Source organism: Cloeon dipterum, chromosome 1 (assembly GCF_949628265.1).
Source record: "Cloeon dipterum chromosome 1, ieCloDipt1.1, whole genome shotgun sequence".
Taxonomy (NCBI): domain Eukaryota; kingdom Metazoa; phylum Arthropoda; class Insecta; order Ephemeroptera; family Baetidae; genus Cloeon; species Cloeon dipterum.
Genome location: NC_088786.1, coordinates 27,543,813 through 27,559,083, shown reverse-complemented (window position 1 = coordinate 27,559,083; position 15,271 = coordinate 27,543,813). Strand labels below are relative to the sequence as shown.

Genomic DNA, 15,271 nt, shown 5'->3' with positions numbered 1-15,271 from the left:
CTGAGAGCACAGCAAACACGTGACTTTTGTGTCAACCCTCTGCCATGGAGAAATTGAGGAAATTTATTGGTGACGACTCTTTTCTTTTTGGCTTTTAAAATATTTGTAATAAATAATGAAACGATAAGTAACGTTTTCGTTATTATATGTTATTTATTCAAAAACCTGAAATTACGCAAAATAAAAATCTTATGAAAGCTGCGTGGTGTGTGATGAAGTGTGATGATGTTACAGCACATATTTTGATCAATAAAAATAGTTAAATTCGTGACACTTTTCACTGCAAGAAATGCTAGTTTTCTATCTTCCATACTTGTGAGGGTCAACTTCCTTAGCCTGATATCCATGATGGGGATGAGCTGAGTAATGGAAAACGTGCATTTTTCCATGCTTGTCATGGTATCCATAGCGGCCATGCACTACACCATGATTATCGCGTTCCTCATAGCGGAATTGACGCGCCTTCCTGTAAACATTTAAAATATTTCGAATATTTCAAACAACACCATGATGTTTTTACGGTTTTTACCGTTCTTACTAATTATTACATCGGAAAGGTAGACTAATAATTTTTGTAAAAACGAAATTCAAAAAGTCGCGATGGACAGGCACCGGCGAGATTCGAACTCACGATCTCCTGTTTACTAGACAGGCGCTTTAACCAACTAAGCCACGGCGCCGCTGCGAATAGTGGGGCCGAATGTAAAACTAAATTTTGCACCTGACCTCGTGTTGCATAGTGCATTAAAAACACGTTTGCATGTTATACGATTTTAAATTAACACGAGACCCATTTGATTGCTTAATCTCCAGGATTTAAACTGTGCAGAAATGGAGTGTCCATATATATTATATTGTACAAAAGGCATAGCTATATCATGACTAGCTCCAATAATTCAAAATTTCATAGGTTATAGACATAAAATTAAATTCAAAATTTATAAATTACCTGATACAAGACACAAAGTTTACTGTAACAAAATAAAAAAAATTGCTCAATCGCTGAAAAACCAAATTAACGGATTAATTTATAACTAGAAATGTGAATGACATTTTTTTATCATATCATGAAAATTAAATTCTAATGAAATATAATGGCTATTATTTAAAAATCTAATTTCATGTTCCCATCGTGTGCAGCGGCTCTATTTGGCATCGCATGCCTCATCAGCAGGACTCGTATATCTCAAAATTTCACGATAACAGCCGCCTATACCCTTCGTTCAGCGCAGAGAATAAGAATAAGAGTCATATTTTATTATGAATTATTTTCATTAAATTTCATACTTCATACGTGAGTAATTCTTTCATATTTCGATCTTTCTCATGTTAAAATATTTTTCAAAGATTTGCATCTCTCCTAGGCCACAAAATTAAAATTACCCTTTTCCTGTGTCATAGCCAAATCTGTATGACTTGGGTCCCTTGTGGCCATTTACGTGGAAATGCACCCTCGATCCGCCGTGAGAAGACTCGTCAGCTCCTCCCCAAGAAGGTGAGCTATGCGTGTCTGCAGAGATCTGAAATTAAAATCAAAATCTCATTGCAAATTCCAAATTCCATCAATATTATATTTTGAAATGAAAAATAAGCAAAATTAATATGTGAATGATTGAATGAACTTGAAATGGGAACTCACTTGCTCGTGACGGGAGGGTTGGGGTGCGTGCTCTTGGGGCTCATCGTAGGTGGCTTGCGTGTCTTCATGGTTTGAGAAGTGTTGGTTGCTTTGGGGCTGATAGTAAGGGGCAGCTCGTGGAACCCAGTTGTTGGCCGCCACGGCTCTGCTCCCGTGGCGATGGGGGTGGTTTTGGCTTTGCTGATAGCTTTGGTGCGCAGCAGAGGGCACGAATTGAGCCGTTGAGTCGTAGTAGCCCTTGTGCACATTTTTTCCATTTTTTAGCTGGTAACTCAGAGCACTGAAGGGTAGAGCTACCATGAAGGTGCTGAGCGAAAATATCTGAAAAAAAAACCTTTTGTAAAAAATGTAGATATTTTAATGATAAATGCGGTGTTAAAATTCAAATTTTACCTTCCTGGGAATTCATAGAATATATAAGCCTAGCAAGCCGGTGTTATTATTTTAAGGTATTAAAAAGGGAAATAAAATCTCAAGATTGAATTATATATTTTTGCAAGAATATATTTTTATACACGGCCAATAAATTGAAATATAATTTCAAAAATTTAATGGAGAATCTTATTTTAATATTTAAAAGAGACCAATTACCTTTTTCTCATGAATATTCAAAACCTGTCTGTCTAATGAAGTTTATTACCGCAATTTGATAAAAATAGAGCAGTGCCTTCTGCATTGCTATTTATGGACTCATTGTCAGACCTGCAAGACTTTACTCGCTCGGTATATCCTCCAAAAAATTGTAATGCAGAGAGCGAAAGTCGTGATTGTTGCACGTTTTCGTTTTGCAAAACCTCAGCAAATTAACTATCAAATCATCCTACATTTATATTTTGCTTTTGTGTACGCTTTTTGAGTAGTTTTTGTAATCATAACTTCAAATATTCATAATTATTCCCCTCTATTTAATTAAAGGTTGATTCTTTTAAAATTATGCTTTCCTCCAAGTCTTGATATTGCTCTTTTTGTCTATTTTAATAGCTTATCTTCACTAAAGTACATGCACATATGTGCACGTAAGTTAGTTTCTTTCGTCACGCGTTGATCTATTTACAAAGGTTAATCAACCATTGTAACTTATATAAATCAATGGATCATTTCCTACACTTTTGTGACGAGTAAAAGCCCTTTTTCCCTTTTTGCATAACGTGAAAAAAGTGCGTCAACTGGCGCGTCACTGCAGCTTGAAAGTGAATTCCGCGTTTTTTACGGTGAATTAGGCAGCTATTGGAGAAAACAGTTCCTATTTCAAGAAGAAAAATCAATGTTAAACACACAACATTTTCCAATATTTACTGGCGGATGCTTTGAGGTTTCACGCGTGCTGAAAATTTGGCCGCAAAACCATCGGTTCGCACAGATTAACTCGCGAGCGGCTCCAAGCTCGAAGACAAAGAACGAGAGAGTGCAGCTGTGAAATGCAGTCGTCACGCTAGCAAAAAGTAAATCTTGGCGATTTGCTCTGGATGCGGCAAATGAACAACGAAAAAGTAAGATACGTCAATCGCTCTTGATTTCCAAGATTTTCTTATCCTGGTCGCTGCGGTCGTGAAATTAAGAGAGGGATAGGCGCGTGAGTTTCGCTGTGATTGATCGCGATGCAATTGCGCATACGAAGAAAAATATAATTCTCATTCCAATCCAAACCGCAATATAAATTAATAATTTTGTCTTGTTGACAAATTGTTTGTAAAGTAGATTGACCCTAAAAATTAATCTAGACATATATTTAATAATTAATGATTATTTATTATCATCAAAAAGTTTATATAAAAGTTAAATATTTGATTTGATTTACCCTCTGATCAGTGGGAGAACGTTTAAGATAATTTTTCTCTTCGATTATGTTAACTTTTAGCCACGACCATATTATTATTAATGAATAAGTATGTTATGTTACTTTTATGTTTTCATTTTATTTTAAATTCGTGTGACACATTTTGCTTTTAATATGAAAAGTTGGATTGAATGAAATTGCTGGCGATGTCATTTTATTTTAATTTTAAACTATTTTAATCTAGTTATAAATATGGTTTATATTTTCCTGATGAAATGGAAGCTGGTGTATAGGACAAGTTGATGCAATTCTTAAATGGATTATTTAATGATATGAAACCAGCCAAAATATATCCTAATATCACTAAGATTATATTAACACAATAAATTATAAAATTTTAAAGCTATATGTAGCCTGGCCGAAAGTAAAATTTAAAACTAAACAAATTGAACCATACAAATAAATCATAGCATAAAATTATCTTTATGCTAGCATTTGATTAAACATTATAAAGAAATTTTGACTTACAACTTTGCTGACCAAGGAGCCTTTCATGGTGTCCACAGAATCACTGACACACTGAAACTGATCGGTCTGATAGCGGCCAAGTGAATTATATAGGTGTGCGCTGCGCTGCACCATTCCGTCCCCGGCTCCCAGAGAAAGTGCAAAGACGACTTATGCACCCGCCCGCACCCGCGCACCAGGCCTCTATGCGTCTTTTGCTAAAAATGCATGTGTTCGGAAATGTCTATTTGATATCCCTTTGTTCTTTTTGGCGGAAATTGTTGACGAAAGGAAGCCATCGTCCATTCAAAATAATTAAAAAACAAAAATGGAGTAGAAAGTTAACAAACACTAACGATCAGAGATAGCTTGTTGTGATGAGAAATCATTAAATTATTTTGTATTGCGGTTCTACGGTAACTTTAAATTTTACTGGCAATGCCGTGATTATTTCAGCTTTTGGATAATTCAGCACATTTCCTTCGACTAAAATTTCCGGAACCGTGATTTCTCGGCTCTCCGCACGATGAAGACAAGATCTGCGGATCAAAAGTAGAGCTGTAGCATCAAGCGTGTAATTGTTTTGCTCTGTCCTGATCACAGGTTGTTGTAATAGACACTTGAATGATTTCTTCAGAACAACAAAGGGATCCACTGCTCTTCTTTGGCGATGAACTAACAATTGGCGATTGAAGTTCACTGTCACTTGAGTTGTTTGCATAAGGTTTCGCTCTAGAAACTCTGCCTCATCTCCATGTCCAATTTTGAAGCTCGCTGAATTTCGGAACATTTATCTTTATCAATAAACAGTTTCGAGTGCCAACAGGACTTTAACATGTTGCAATTCGTTCACTTTGCGGAAATTCACTTGCACTAAAACATTTTTCATTTCGGCGAACAATACCTGTAAAGTGCAACAACAACAAAAACTGCGAGTAAACAATAGTTAACTTGAATATCACGAAGTTAATGGCTCTGAACAAACCGTGCGAAATTAATTCTTTTTTGTTCCACGCTGCTCTGACGTGGATGTTTCTCTTATAGATTTAGTTGTATCGCTCTTCTAGTTCCTAGTGCTTTTTTACGTGAGTGACTTTTGACTCCGTGCAGCAGGCGTGTAAAATCAACTTTTTGCTCTCCGCACTTTTCCGCAAAACCTTTTCCTTCGAGAACTTAATTTAAAAATTTCAACTTTTCTAAGAAGAGAACTTTATTGCATATTATGTTTTTCTCAAAGCTGCACCGAGAGCAAAAAAATAATTAAAGTCGCTGTCCTGAATGTGGGACGCAATGTGCCGATTATTTCCGTAACACCCGACGCGGCGAGGTGTAGCCGAGCAAGACGGTCCTTTTTATTGGCATAACTAATGAGTGCGTCTTGTATATGTTTCTAATTAAGCATTAAAAAGCAGGCGTCGGACTGTGTATTGACCGACTCGGCTACTTGATTCAGTGCTTTTTGCACTGCCAGCTATTGCAGCCAGAAGTGATAAAATGTCATACCCGAGCGCCCAATCACAATTCAAATGTGTCCGCGTCTACTCTATTTTGCATCGGCACAAAACCGATCGATTTTCATCGGTCGCGTTAATAATATTCAAAGCGTAATTACGATTTAGCTTTCACCGCTCTGATTTTTTTGCGTTTGGTGCTCTTTTTGCGGAGGTCGTATGCCATTGCTGATATAATTTAAAGTGACAAATTTCTTGCATATCCGGAAGTGACACCAGGTACCAACAGTACCGCGATCTATTAACTGACCCCCGTGGTTTCTATCAAGCCGATTATACATGCTACTTTACTTTGAGCAAGTAGAATTTTTTCATGGGAAAATTATCTATCATGATAAAAACAGTTAAGTTTGATCTTGGGATTTGAGGAGCAAATTTGAAAAGAAACTGCTCAAAATAAGGGCTACGGTAAATTAATTTGTTTTTATTTACAAATCGTTTGTAGAAATAATAATTATTAGCAATTAAAAATCAAGCATCTGAAGCAAAAAATGAGATACACACTTGCTGCAAAGTTAAATCAAAGCCCAGCCTCTTGTTTTAAAAACGAATTACAATTGTATGACATAGCCCTTTTTTGCTTCAACGCGTCTTCTAAAAATATTCCTCAAATAATGTGTGCTGGATGGTGCAGGATACCGGACTTCATCATTCACTGCCAAACTTCTCACAGTTGGTCAACTTTTGCGCCTCGGCCTGTAATTTGAAAAACGATCATGCCATTTTTCAATTTCCTCTGTGCAGCTGAATTAATCATACCTGCACCAGCTTGTAAATGTGAAGAATCGTGTCCATGGATGATTTGCATGACGAGTCCCGGAGCTCTTGCGGAATTCCCACGCCAGGGCCAGCAGCTCCTGATAGTCCACGCTTGCCCCATCCCGGTGAGAAGTTCACCTAAAAAAGGTTGCTATACTTCAGATGTAGTTTCACGGAAATTCTGTAGAAAAAAAACTAATTCATTCGATACATTCAAGCAAACATAATTATAGATATCTGTAGACCTGAAATAAAACCTTGAATTACATGCACATATTCAGCATTCCAGTGAACTCAAACCACAAAACACAAGACCTGGATTGAAAGAAAAATACATTTTTAACCAAAGGAAGTAATAAGTCATAAATTTGTACATATTAAGGAAATACCCCTTGAGGTGATGAGCCAGTAACCTCCTGAGCACTTTCAATTCTTACTCCATTTCTCTTGCCCCATCCAGGGGAGTAGTTGATCTAGCAAAATTACAGAGAAAGATTCTAAAATGTACAAATTACGGTGCATAAGTGATATTTACAAAAGTGCAGATAGAGTTTAAGATTTTTCCGCTCAAAAACAATATCACAATAACGATCTCCTACCTGAGCATCGGCTGAATCGAGGCAGAAAACCAAAAGATATGTGGAGAGCAGGCCCAGGATAAGTAAAGGCTTGCCAGACTGTGCACTCAGAGCCATCGCACTGAAATAAGCCGAGTTTTTTACTTTGTTAAAGACGCCAAGACAAGAGGATTTCGGGACACTCAGTGAAACAAAGAGCGTGAATTGAGAAAATGAGGGCACCTGCAGCAGTGTATTGGTCCAGTGGGGTTTCGGGTGAGAATGGATGAGGGATGGCAGGGTTGCGGCTCTTATAGCGAGCACTTCTGCCTACGCTCATGCTGCGCGCAGCTTCTCACCGGCGTACGTTTGCATGCATGCCTATCCCTTTGAGTTTGAGCTGGTTCATCAGGGCTAAGGACGATTGAAATTGCAAACGTAATGTCTGTAAAATAAATTTTAATATTTACAATAATTGTTTACTACAAAAAAAACCATGCCTGTTAGCTTGTCAGCCAAAAAAACTTAACTTAAATTGAAATTAAATATCAAAAGTTGCATTCATAAATGATGGATGTTATTTGTTTTTGTGGGATTTTAAAGTTTTATTTATTGAATTAATCAATAAAACTCTTAAAGTATTTTTCAGCAATTCATTTCTAAACGTCTTTTAAAAAAGCTTCATGCTATTATCGATAATGCTTTTAAAGATTTATCTGAGGATTTCCCTCACAGTTAAGGTTATGTTTAACAGTCAATGCAGGTATGTTTGGTTTTCGCACCGTATAATTAAGCCGCGCACACGCGCATATCATTCATCAATGAATTCAAAGCACATCTTTCAACAAGGCACGTGCCGTATTAAGGAGGGCACACATTGTAAAATTCACAATTTGCTTGGAAAAATTTAGCGTAAATCAAATTCTAATGTAACTATTTTTTCAATCTGCGTTTAAAAAAGCTGTTGCTTCTGTCTCCGCATCTTCCTCAAATACATATGTAGTTATTTCTAGGGTAGATTGCAATACCACTTAAATGTTAGGCATACAAATAAATGTTGAATAACTGCGCTTAATTTAAAATTTTTCGTACAAATATTTTAAAATAAGTCAGATCACAAAGCAAATAAATACCAAAAAATTGAACTAATAAAAGAAATTGTGTTTTAAATAGTTGCTGAGAAGTCATGAATAAAATATGAGCACATTTTACCTAATAAAACCACTCTCCACAGCCCATATAATTTCATGTCCTGAATTCAATTAAAACTGTTTTTTATATTTTCATAATTTTCTGCAAATTTACCGAATGCAAATTAAAATCTTCCTTAGATGGTTCGCAGCCACAAATTTGTATAAAAAAATAAATATTAACCCGCAGCTTTAGAAGGTTGTGCCACACAATGTGAAAATTTTGCAAACCTGAGCTCGCAAAAGTGCAAGAAGTGTGGAATAGCGTAATGAAAGCGGCGCCCGCGTGTGTGTCGCCTCGGATCGCGAAATAAGAGGATGTGCGTCGAATGAGAATGAGAGAAAATCAAGTGAAGCCCTTCGGCGCAGACCACGCACGTCATCCTCTAGTTATCACACGCGGGGCGCGAAATAATTAATCAAGAGGCCCTCTGTCTAATGAGGAGGACTCGGCTGGTGTTTGAATGAATCTCATGCAATCACTTCAAGTGCACAAGGCGCAGAAAGGCGCAGCGTGGGAGACTCGCTCACTCACAGGGAGCACAAGCATACACAGAGAAAAACCAACACACGCGTGCCGACCACAAAAGCGGCACATTTTTTGTCAAATGAAAATATTATTTTGCGCGCACCACCGAGTGCGCCAGCTCTCAGCGCCGACCGCGGTTGATCTTTTTCGTTTGGTTTTACTCTACATTTGTCCATTGTGTTCGCCGGCCCCTTTTCATCCGCGCGGCGCATCAGCGAAATTACAATTTGACAAATACGCTCTCTATTGAAGCCCGAGCTGATGGAAGATGGAAAATCGCCAGCTGTTGAATCAAAGTACACTTGTTGACAACGTCTTCTGGGAACATACTACTGTATTTAATAGCAGAGTATAGTTCCATTTGTTTGGGAAGTGTTTTTTTTTCAATTTTTAATGCTGGCAGAAATTTTTTAATCAAGTAATTTCACCTAATAGGAAAAATCTGCCATTTGTAAAGCTCTATAAATCTCTTAAATTGATACTAGTAGCAAATCAAAAAATTACATGAATACTATAAAACAATGGAGCCGAATATAGTTGCGTGGATCAGTGCGGTGAGTTGTTCTTTTGTATAATGTTCCTTTAGATTTTACTTCTCGTACCTAACTTACGCCTTTTGATACCTTTCCATTTTTATTTCTATATAGCAATTGGCAGGAATCAATTGAAATTATAGCATTACATTTTTCGCAATCCACTCACAAATGATGATTATTAAGCATGTAACACAAAACAACAATTAGCTTTTTAAGTTTCTACAAGATTTTGTTGCAATTTCCCTCGATGTGAGAGAGCAGAAACACACACAGCACTGAACTTCTCTCTGTAGTTGCATAACTGTAAAGGTGCTGCCTTTCCACCGGCTGCAAACCTTTGGCGAATATAACGCGCAGACCTTGAATGGCTCGCCAGGTGAAAGTTACAAAAGCAGAAGGCCGCTTTGCTGAATTTCGCCCTGGCTCTCTCGAGCGCGCCTTTTTACTTGTGTTTTGACTCTTGTCGATTGCGCCTTGCGCCTTGTTCTCCGCTTTTCTGGATGAATATCTCCTTGTGATCCTGTTAGGAGGATGCTCATCGCCTTCATCTAGTTGTTGTCCTAATCGTGAGTATATCTATAGTTTTGACCCACTAACGCGCGTTGTAAAATGTGTGACACCCAATTCTACGGCTTTTTAGACCTTTGCTCGTGACGACACCGCAAAATTGAGTTATCGCGGTGTTATTTTTAATTAAAACGAGTCCTCTGAACGAGTGGCACGGACAAGGTTGGAAATATAAAAATTTTGCTCTGGAAAAACAGAGGTGCGATCACACGCGTGTGACGCGCGCAATATATATCGATTTTTTCCTTCTACCTGAAATTTGTTGACAATCGCCGTACTCATCATTTTGATTCAGGTTAAGGAACTAGACGATTAATTTTTGTATCCTAATCGTTTACGTGTTATGTGCTAAATATTTGGTCTTCACTTTTATTTTTCAGAATAATCGACAAAATTAATTTCATATAATCATGTCATCATGTCTAAAGTAGCATTTTATCCGTGATTGTAATAATTGGTAAATTGTTTAGCAAAACACATAAAATTTATTAATTGCACATTGATACTGGAAAAGCATATTTATTTCAAAATCAAATGATTTTGAAAAAAAAAACATCTGAACGTAGGGAGAGGAGGTCACCAAGGCACAAAAATTACTAAAATGAGCAATCGTAGGAGTTCATTACTGGGGATCGCAAACCCCACTAGAGATGTATATTTACTTATTTGCGATTTTCAAATTTTCGGACAGCATTACAACGTAATATCGAACATAATAATGCACATTACAAGTAAATTACAATAATTCCAATTCCACATTATAAGATATGAACGACAATATCCATTTTTTTAAATTATTTTCATCATTGGAATTATTGATGAACTTGAGAGGTAAGCAGCCCTCTCATAAATGTGAATGCGAGCAAGTTTTTTCGCTCTGCTTACTCACGGTTACGACTTTGCAATGATCAAAATGCTATATTTCTTTGAAAAGGTCACACGCCTCAGCGACTACAGGTGATACAGCTACAGCACGATTGAAACGATAATTATATGGGTCTGCTTTTAATATTTGTTTACCTTCATCTGCACCTTGAAACCGTGTATGACTAAAATTTTCGGCGGAAGTATTATCCATAAACCTTTACCTAAAATATTGGTGAAGGTTGCAATATTTTTTTTTTAAATTTACAGCAGAAATTAAAATTATTTTCTGTTCTGTGTGAATAATTTGCGTTTTCGTTTCAAGCCAATAAATCCTTTACAACATTACATTGTAATTAAAAATAATTTTTAGTTTATAAAGTAACACAAAATAAAATTTTTCATTTTGACCTTGGCATTGTTTTAATTCCTACAGCAAAATATTCTGATTGTAAAATAAACTAAGAAATGCATTAAACTGCTAAACGAAATCAATAATGATTAAAATTACTTATTAATTATTGTCAGTCCATAATTTGTTTGATTTAATTCCTTTAATTACACTCGTTTACCAGGCCCACACCTTGTTGTGTATTTTGGTCGTCTCTGTCGTTGCCGACTAAGTATAATGTATTAATATTTAGATGAAAGGAAAAGCTTGACACTTTATTGCACAGAGCAGTTGCAGGGCGTACGTGCAATATTTCCCGCACCGCCACATTTCGAACATGCAATCTGAGCCGCCTATGAACGACACGAACGAATGGGGAACACGCACTGGCAACTCTATGGTTATCAGTCGATAAGTGTAGTGTTTGATGCGGAGCTGCATTCGTCGAGCGGCGAACAGCTGCATTCGACGCAAGGACGGTGCTTGCCGTGCTGCCCTTTCGCTCCTTAGCGCCCCCTCTGCTCGCCAGTGACGTTCCCCTCGATTTGACAGAATGAGCAGATTTAGCTCATCGGCTGATTGACAATTCGGAAAAATCATCCCCGAATGGTACAGAATAGCGTTGAACCCCTGTAATACTGGTCTTTGCGTTGCGCGGTGACGTCAGCCTGCTTAAGTTTGACGTGACCGAGAGTTGCCCTATTTGAAATCCAAATTAGTCTGGAAATAGACGAATGACACGGCCGCATTTTATTTCGTTTTGTTTGGCCCGCAGGACAGGTGAGACAAAACTCGTGGTGCGTGGACAACGACCAAGATGAACCCTCGATGGCGCCAGGTGCTCCTGCTGGTCGCTTACTTTCTGGTGCTCATGCTGGTGGCCAGAATAATTGACCTGCTCATTTGGTGAGATCATTCCACTCCAATGTTGCATTTAACATTGTAAGGTGACCTCTGCCTCGTCGACAGGCACCTGCAAGGGCTGACGCCGAACCAAGAGGTCGACCCTCGGCTGGTGCTCGGAGTGCGACAGCTCAAAGCCCTCTTGGACACCAGGGGGGTGGGCTACGCTGGCTGCGTTGAAAAACACGAACTTGCGGAACTGGTTTATAGCTCAGGTGAATACACGAAGAAATTGAAAACCATTTCGTCGTAAAACAGTAAATATAATTACGGTCGACAGTTTTATTAATCTCATTGCTTTTTATGTCGCTATTGAAAATCGAAAAGAAAATGGATTTATCTTTAAAATTTTTGTGTGACGCCGTAGGCCAAGTTGTCAACTCAGAAGTGGCAGTTCTAGAAACCTCTGAAAATGAGGTGAAGGCTCGTATTGCTGCACCTGCATCACATTTCACAGGCGGTGCGCACTTTTACGAAGAGGTGGAAGATACAAAAGACTCAGTTTGGCTGGTCCAGGTGTGTTTGAACCTAATTATTGGTTAAAACAAATTATTAAATTCTACGACGCAGGTTGCACCTGAAGGAGCTGAACCTCCCTTAGATGATTACAGCTGGAGATTAGTGTGCGCGCACCTGGCACCTTTTGCCATCAGGACAGGTGTTTTTGATTGCAAGCTGGACAGACGGTTAGTTTCTTGAATTGCTTGAGTTGAATTATCATTTTAATTATAATCCATATCTCAGGTTATGCACCGGCAAAGGTTGGCATGAACCTTTATTACTGTTGGCCCTTCCGAGGGGCACCAGAGCCAAGGACAAAGTGCTAATGCAAATTTTTAAATCAACTAAACCTCAGGTAAAGAAATAATTCATTTTCAAGAAGTCTTTTCTTCATTTGCATTTTTACGTTAGTCAATCATCGCGTGGGTGCGACAACAGCTGTCAGACAGAGTTGAAAGACTCCAAAACGTCTCAGAAGCGACGCAGTGGGTCGAAGCTGCCTCCAAGTCTGAGTCTGACAGCCAAGTGCGTCTGCTTTTACTCACAAAGCTCTCCAGTCCTCCTTTATTCCTGGCAGCCCTCAGTGTCAAATTCGCTGGAAGGGTTCGATTCGGATTGCTGCAGGTTTGATTTCATTATTGGTTCACGCAAGACGCATTTTCTGATGCTAATCTTTAGGTGAAAAATAAGGAGGATGAGGACATTGTCAAGAGCAGCCTCGGCATCAAAAGCCGAACAACATATCTACTTTCAACCCCTCAGGGCTCTTATATCTACGGAAGCGGTCGAGAGGAGCATCTTGATTTTAAAACCATGCACAACTTCTTGAGGGCCGTGCAGCCAGAAGCAAATGACGCGCTTTTAGTCTCGCTGGCACTGTGTCAGCTGCTGGCAGTGCTCAGAGCTGCCACCAAAAGGTCACTTCTGGGCTGCTTGCTCACCATTTTGGCACACAATTTAGCTCTGCTGGCTGCATGGCTGGCTATTCTCACCCTCAGCAGGTAATAGTTACTGCTGCCTGTTGCAACAAAATCAGAAATTTTTCCTTTTAAAACCGATAAAATGACAAAATTTAGTCCAAATATTTTCTTGAATATTGTGAGAAAAATGTTTGTATTTTAACCACCGCCAAGATTTTGACTCAACTTTGATTTTGCATAGGGTACCATTTGTGGCCAGTCCATTCACTGAAGCCTTTTCTTGTGTGAGCCGCTGGATGGCATTGTCCAAGCCTGGACTCTGGCTCAGAGCTGACCAGAACCTGCTGGCCCGCTACCCAAAAGTGCTCCTGTGCACTTTGTTGCTTTTCCTTCTTGCTGTTCGCCACTGCTTTTTGGAGGAGCCTTCTGAAGGTGGAGGCTATGGTTGGAGATTTTTGAGTCAGCTCTTGCCAAGCCCAACAATAACTCTTACAAGGTATGCAAAGAACCTTTGTTGATACCTCTTAAAAATACACTTGTCCCTGAACAAAGTCACGAAAAATCAGCCACTCCTTCATGAAATATTTCCCATTTAATATCAATAGTTTAACTGGCTAGCAATTTACGTTCCCACAGCTTACGGCCAGAGTCTGAAGATGAGAGACCTCCCAATCCAGAAGAGCTGCTGGTGCAACGACTGGCCGTGCCTGGCCTTTGGCTCACTCCTCTGGTCAGCGCCGACTACCTGCGCACCCTCGCCCGCTGGAGGCACCGAACGACGCCCGACATAAAGCGGGACCCGATGTCCAGAGCCCTCATCGAAGAGGTGATGCGTCCAGGCAAGGACACGGAAGCCGAGTCTTCTGAGGACGATCCGGGCCCGCCAAGAGGAGCTCTTAAGGCAGCAGAATGCGCCATATGCCTCGAGTCGTACGTGAAAGGGTCACTGTTATGCGGGCTGCCATGCGGACATGCATTCCACGAGGCGTGCATCATGGCCTGGCTGCTCAGGGACCACCACAGCTGCCCGTCTTGCAGGTGGCCGGCTTACAAGAGGAAGAAGCACCATTGATTTGATTCACACTGCCTTTCAATTTGAGTTCGTCTCAGTACGCAGGATCATGATCCTGCTGTCATAATGTGATTATTATTTGTGATGAAAAAGCAATCACAGTGTATTTCTGATAGTACTGCCATCGTTTCCACCAGAAGGGTAGTGACGAACGCACATTGTTTCGTATCGATCTCGACAACCTCAGTTGTTTTCACAGCCAAATAATATTAGTGAATACCGTATAGACTAATGGAGGGAGGTGTATCAGTCAGATTTCGCATTTTGCGTGGGAATTTGAGTGCTGCAGACTAACTTTGTGCTTTTCACAGTCAAGCGGGTGCTCAAATTTATATACAAATTCATCAGCCAGTTATTTTTTCTGGGCACAATTTCTGCTCAACCAAACTAACACTCCCTTCAGTAACTATGCAGCAGAGAGTTTAGAATGTATTTTTATCATGTGTCGCTTTGGTACGCATTATCAAACTTCCTTTTTTTCTTTAGTTCAGAAACATTGTTAACGTTGCTAAAAGCACTACAGAGTTCTATATATCATTATTAAAAACACAATATGAGAAAATCTAAACTGTTCCATTTTGATGGTGATAGCATTGAACGGAAGTTAAATAAAAATCAAAATATATCTCAGCTTTCACATAATCATACAGAATTTAAAACCACATAAAGGACTAAAATCTTGTAAACTAACTTTGGTACCGAATACATCAAGAGGAAGATTTCTTGATACAGTAATAAATATGTAAATGTGAATTTTGTGATTATTTATATAGAAGCGCGTGAGTGCCTCCCAGCAAACACCGCCTTGTTTCGTTCAAACAATTCAAGCTTAAAGAGTTAGAATTAGTGTTTTATTGTAGGAAAATGAACCAACAGTGCACAAAATGAGTGCATTCTGTTTGATTGCTTGAAACGTTTGATACGTTCATGAGTCATGCCATTTTTTAGACAAATAAACTCATAGTTGAACAAAAAATAAAGCTTTTCTTATTTTTCCAAACAGCAATTAACTAAACTCTCTCAAAATTTATTGGAAACAATTTATTTA

General features: G+C 38.9%; 3 protein-coding genes and 1 non-coding gene across 7 annotated transcripts; 1 reads left to right on the top strand and 3 right to left on the bottom strand.

Annotated features, from left to right (window-relative positions):
• Positions 1 to 133: 133 nt before the first annotated feature.
• On the bottom strand, positions 134 to 3,996 carry LOC135947678 (histidine-rich glycoprotein-like). Its single transcript, XM_065496571.1, has 4 exons — positions 3,945 to 3,996; positions 1,640 to 1,960; positions 1,384 to 1,520; positions 134 to 466 (listed from the first exon to the last, which is right to left on the bottom strand). The coding sequence occupies exons 1-4, from the start codon at positions 3,969 to 3,971 to the stop codon at positions 301 to 303; spliced, it is 651 nt and encodes a 216-aa protein (XP_065352643.1). The 5' UTR covers positions 3,972 to 3,996; the 3' UTR covers positions 134 to 300.
• On the bottom strand, positions 607 to 680 carry TRNAT-AGU (transfer RNA threonine (anticodon AGU)). Its single transcript has one exon. It is a non-coding gene; the product is annotated as a tRNA-Thr (tRNA).
• A 1,835-nt stretch (positions 3,997 to 5,831) lies between the features above and the next one.
• LOC135948491 (red pigment-concentrating prohormone-like) lies at positions 5,832 to 7,151 on the bottom strand. Its single transcript, XM_065497799.1, has 5 exons — positions 6,994 to 7,151; positions 6,793 to 6,892; positions 6,583 to 6,666; positions 6,194 to 6,331; positions 5,832 to 6,130 (listed from the first exon to the last, which is right to left on the bottom strand). The coding sequence occupies exons 2-5, from the start codon at positions 6,886 to 6,888 to the stop codon at positions 6,083 to 6,085; spliced, it is 366 nt and encodes a 121-aa protein (XP_065353871.1). The 5' UTR covers positions 6,889 to 6,892; positions 6,994 to 7,151; the 3' UTR covers positions 5,832 to 6,082.
• A 2,264-nt stretch (positions 7,152 to 9,415) lies between these two features.
• On the top strand, positions 9,416 to 15,203 carry LOC135948488 (E3 ubiquitin-protein ligase RNF103-like). 4 transcript variants are annotated; one of them, XM_065497795.1, is made up of 10 exons: positions 9,416 to 9,571; positions 11,603 to 11,733; positions 11,797 to 11,945; positions 12,098 to 12,246; positions 12,301 to 12,416; positions 12,475 to 12,586; positions 12,643 to 12,855; positions 12,910 to 13,232; positions 13,393 to 13,647; positions 13,788 to 15,203. In XM_065497795.1, the coding sequence occupies exons 2-10, from the start codon at positions 11,645 to 11,647 to the stop codon at positions 14,221 to 14,223; spliced, it is 1,842 nt and encodes a 613-aa protein (XP_065353867.1). In that variant the 5' UTR covers positions 9,416 to 9,571; positions 11,603 to 11,644; the 3' UTR covers positions 14,224 to 15,203. The 4 variants fall into 4 exon arrangements, with proteins under 4 accessions (XP_065353867.1, XP_065353865.1, XP_065353868.1 ...); XM_065497793.1 differs by lacking the exon at positions 9,416 to 9,571 and adding an exon at positions 11,214 to 11,436; XM_065497796.1 differs by lacking the exon at positions 9,416 to 9,571 and adding an exon at positions 11,438 to 11,545.
• Positions 15,204 to 15,271: the final 68 nt, after the last annotated feature.

Excerpts from the sequence above, each read along its gene's own strand:
- LOC135947678 (XM_065496571.1), bottom strand. The coding sequence starts at position 3,971 with ATGAAAGGCTCCTTGGTCAGCAAAGTT. Across the intron at positions 1,521-1,639 it reads AACCCTCCCGTCACGAGCAA|ATCTCTGCAGACACGCATAG; the intron begins GTGAGTTCCCAT and ends TTTTAATTTCAG. Across the intron at positions 467-1,383 it reads GGCTATGACACAGGAAAAGG|GAAGGCGCGTCAATTCCGCT; the intron begins GTAATTTTAATT and ends AAATGTTTACAG.
- LOC135948488 (XM_065497795.1), top strand. The coding sequence starts at position 11,645 with ATGAACCCTCGATGGCGCCAGGTGCTCCTGCTGGTCGCTTACTTTCTG. Across the intron at positions 12,587-12,642 it reads TTAAATCAACTAAACCTCAG|TCAATCATCGCGTGGGTGCG; the intron begins GTAAAGAAATAA and ends TTTTTACGTTAG. Across the intron at positions 13,233-13,392 it reads GCTATTCTCACCCTCAGCAG|GGTACCATTTGTGGCCAGTC; the intron begins GTAATAGTTACT and ends GATTTTGCATAG.
- LOC135948491 (XM_065497799.1), bottom strand. The coding sequence starts at position 6,888 with ATGGCTCTGAGTGCACAGTCTGGCAAGCCTTTACTTATCCTGGGCCTG. Across the intron at positions 6,667-6,792 it reads TCGATTCAGCCGATGCTCAG|ATCAACTACTCCCCTGGATG; the intron begins GTAGGAGATCGT and ends TAATTTTGCTAG. Across the intron at positions 6,131-6,193 it reads ACATTTACAAGCTGGTGCAG|GCCGAGGCGCAAAAGTTGAC; the intron begins GTATGATTAATT and ends TTCAAATTACAG.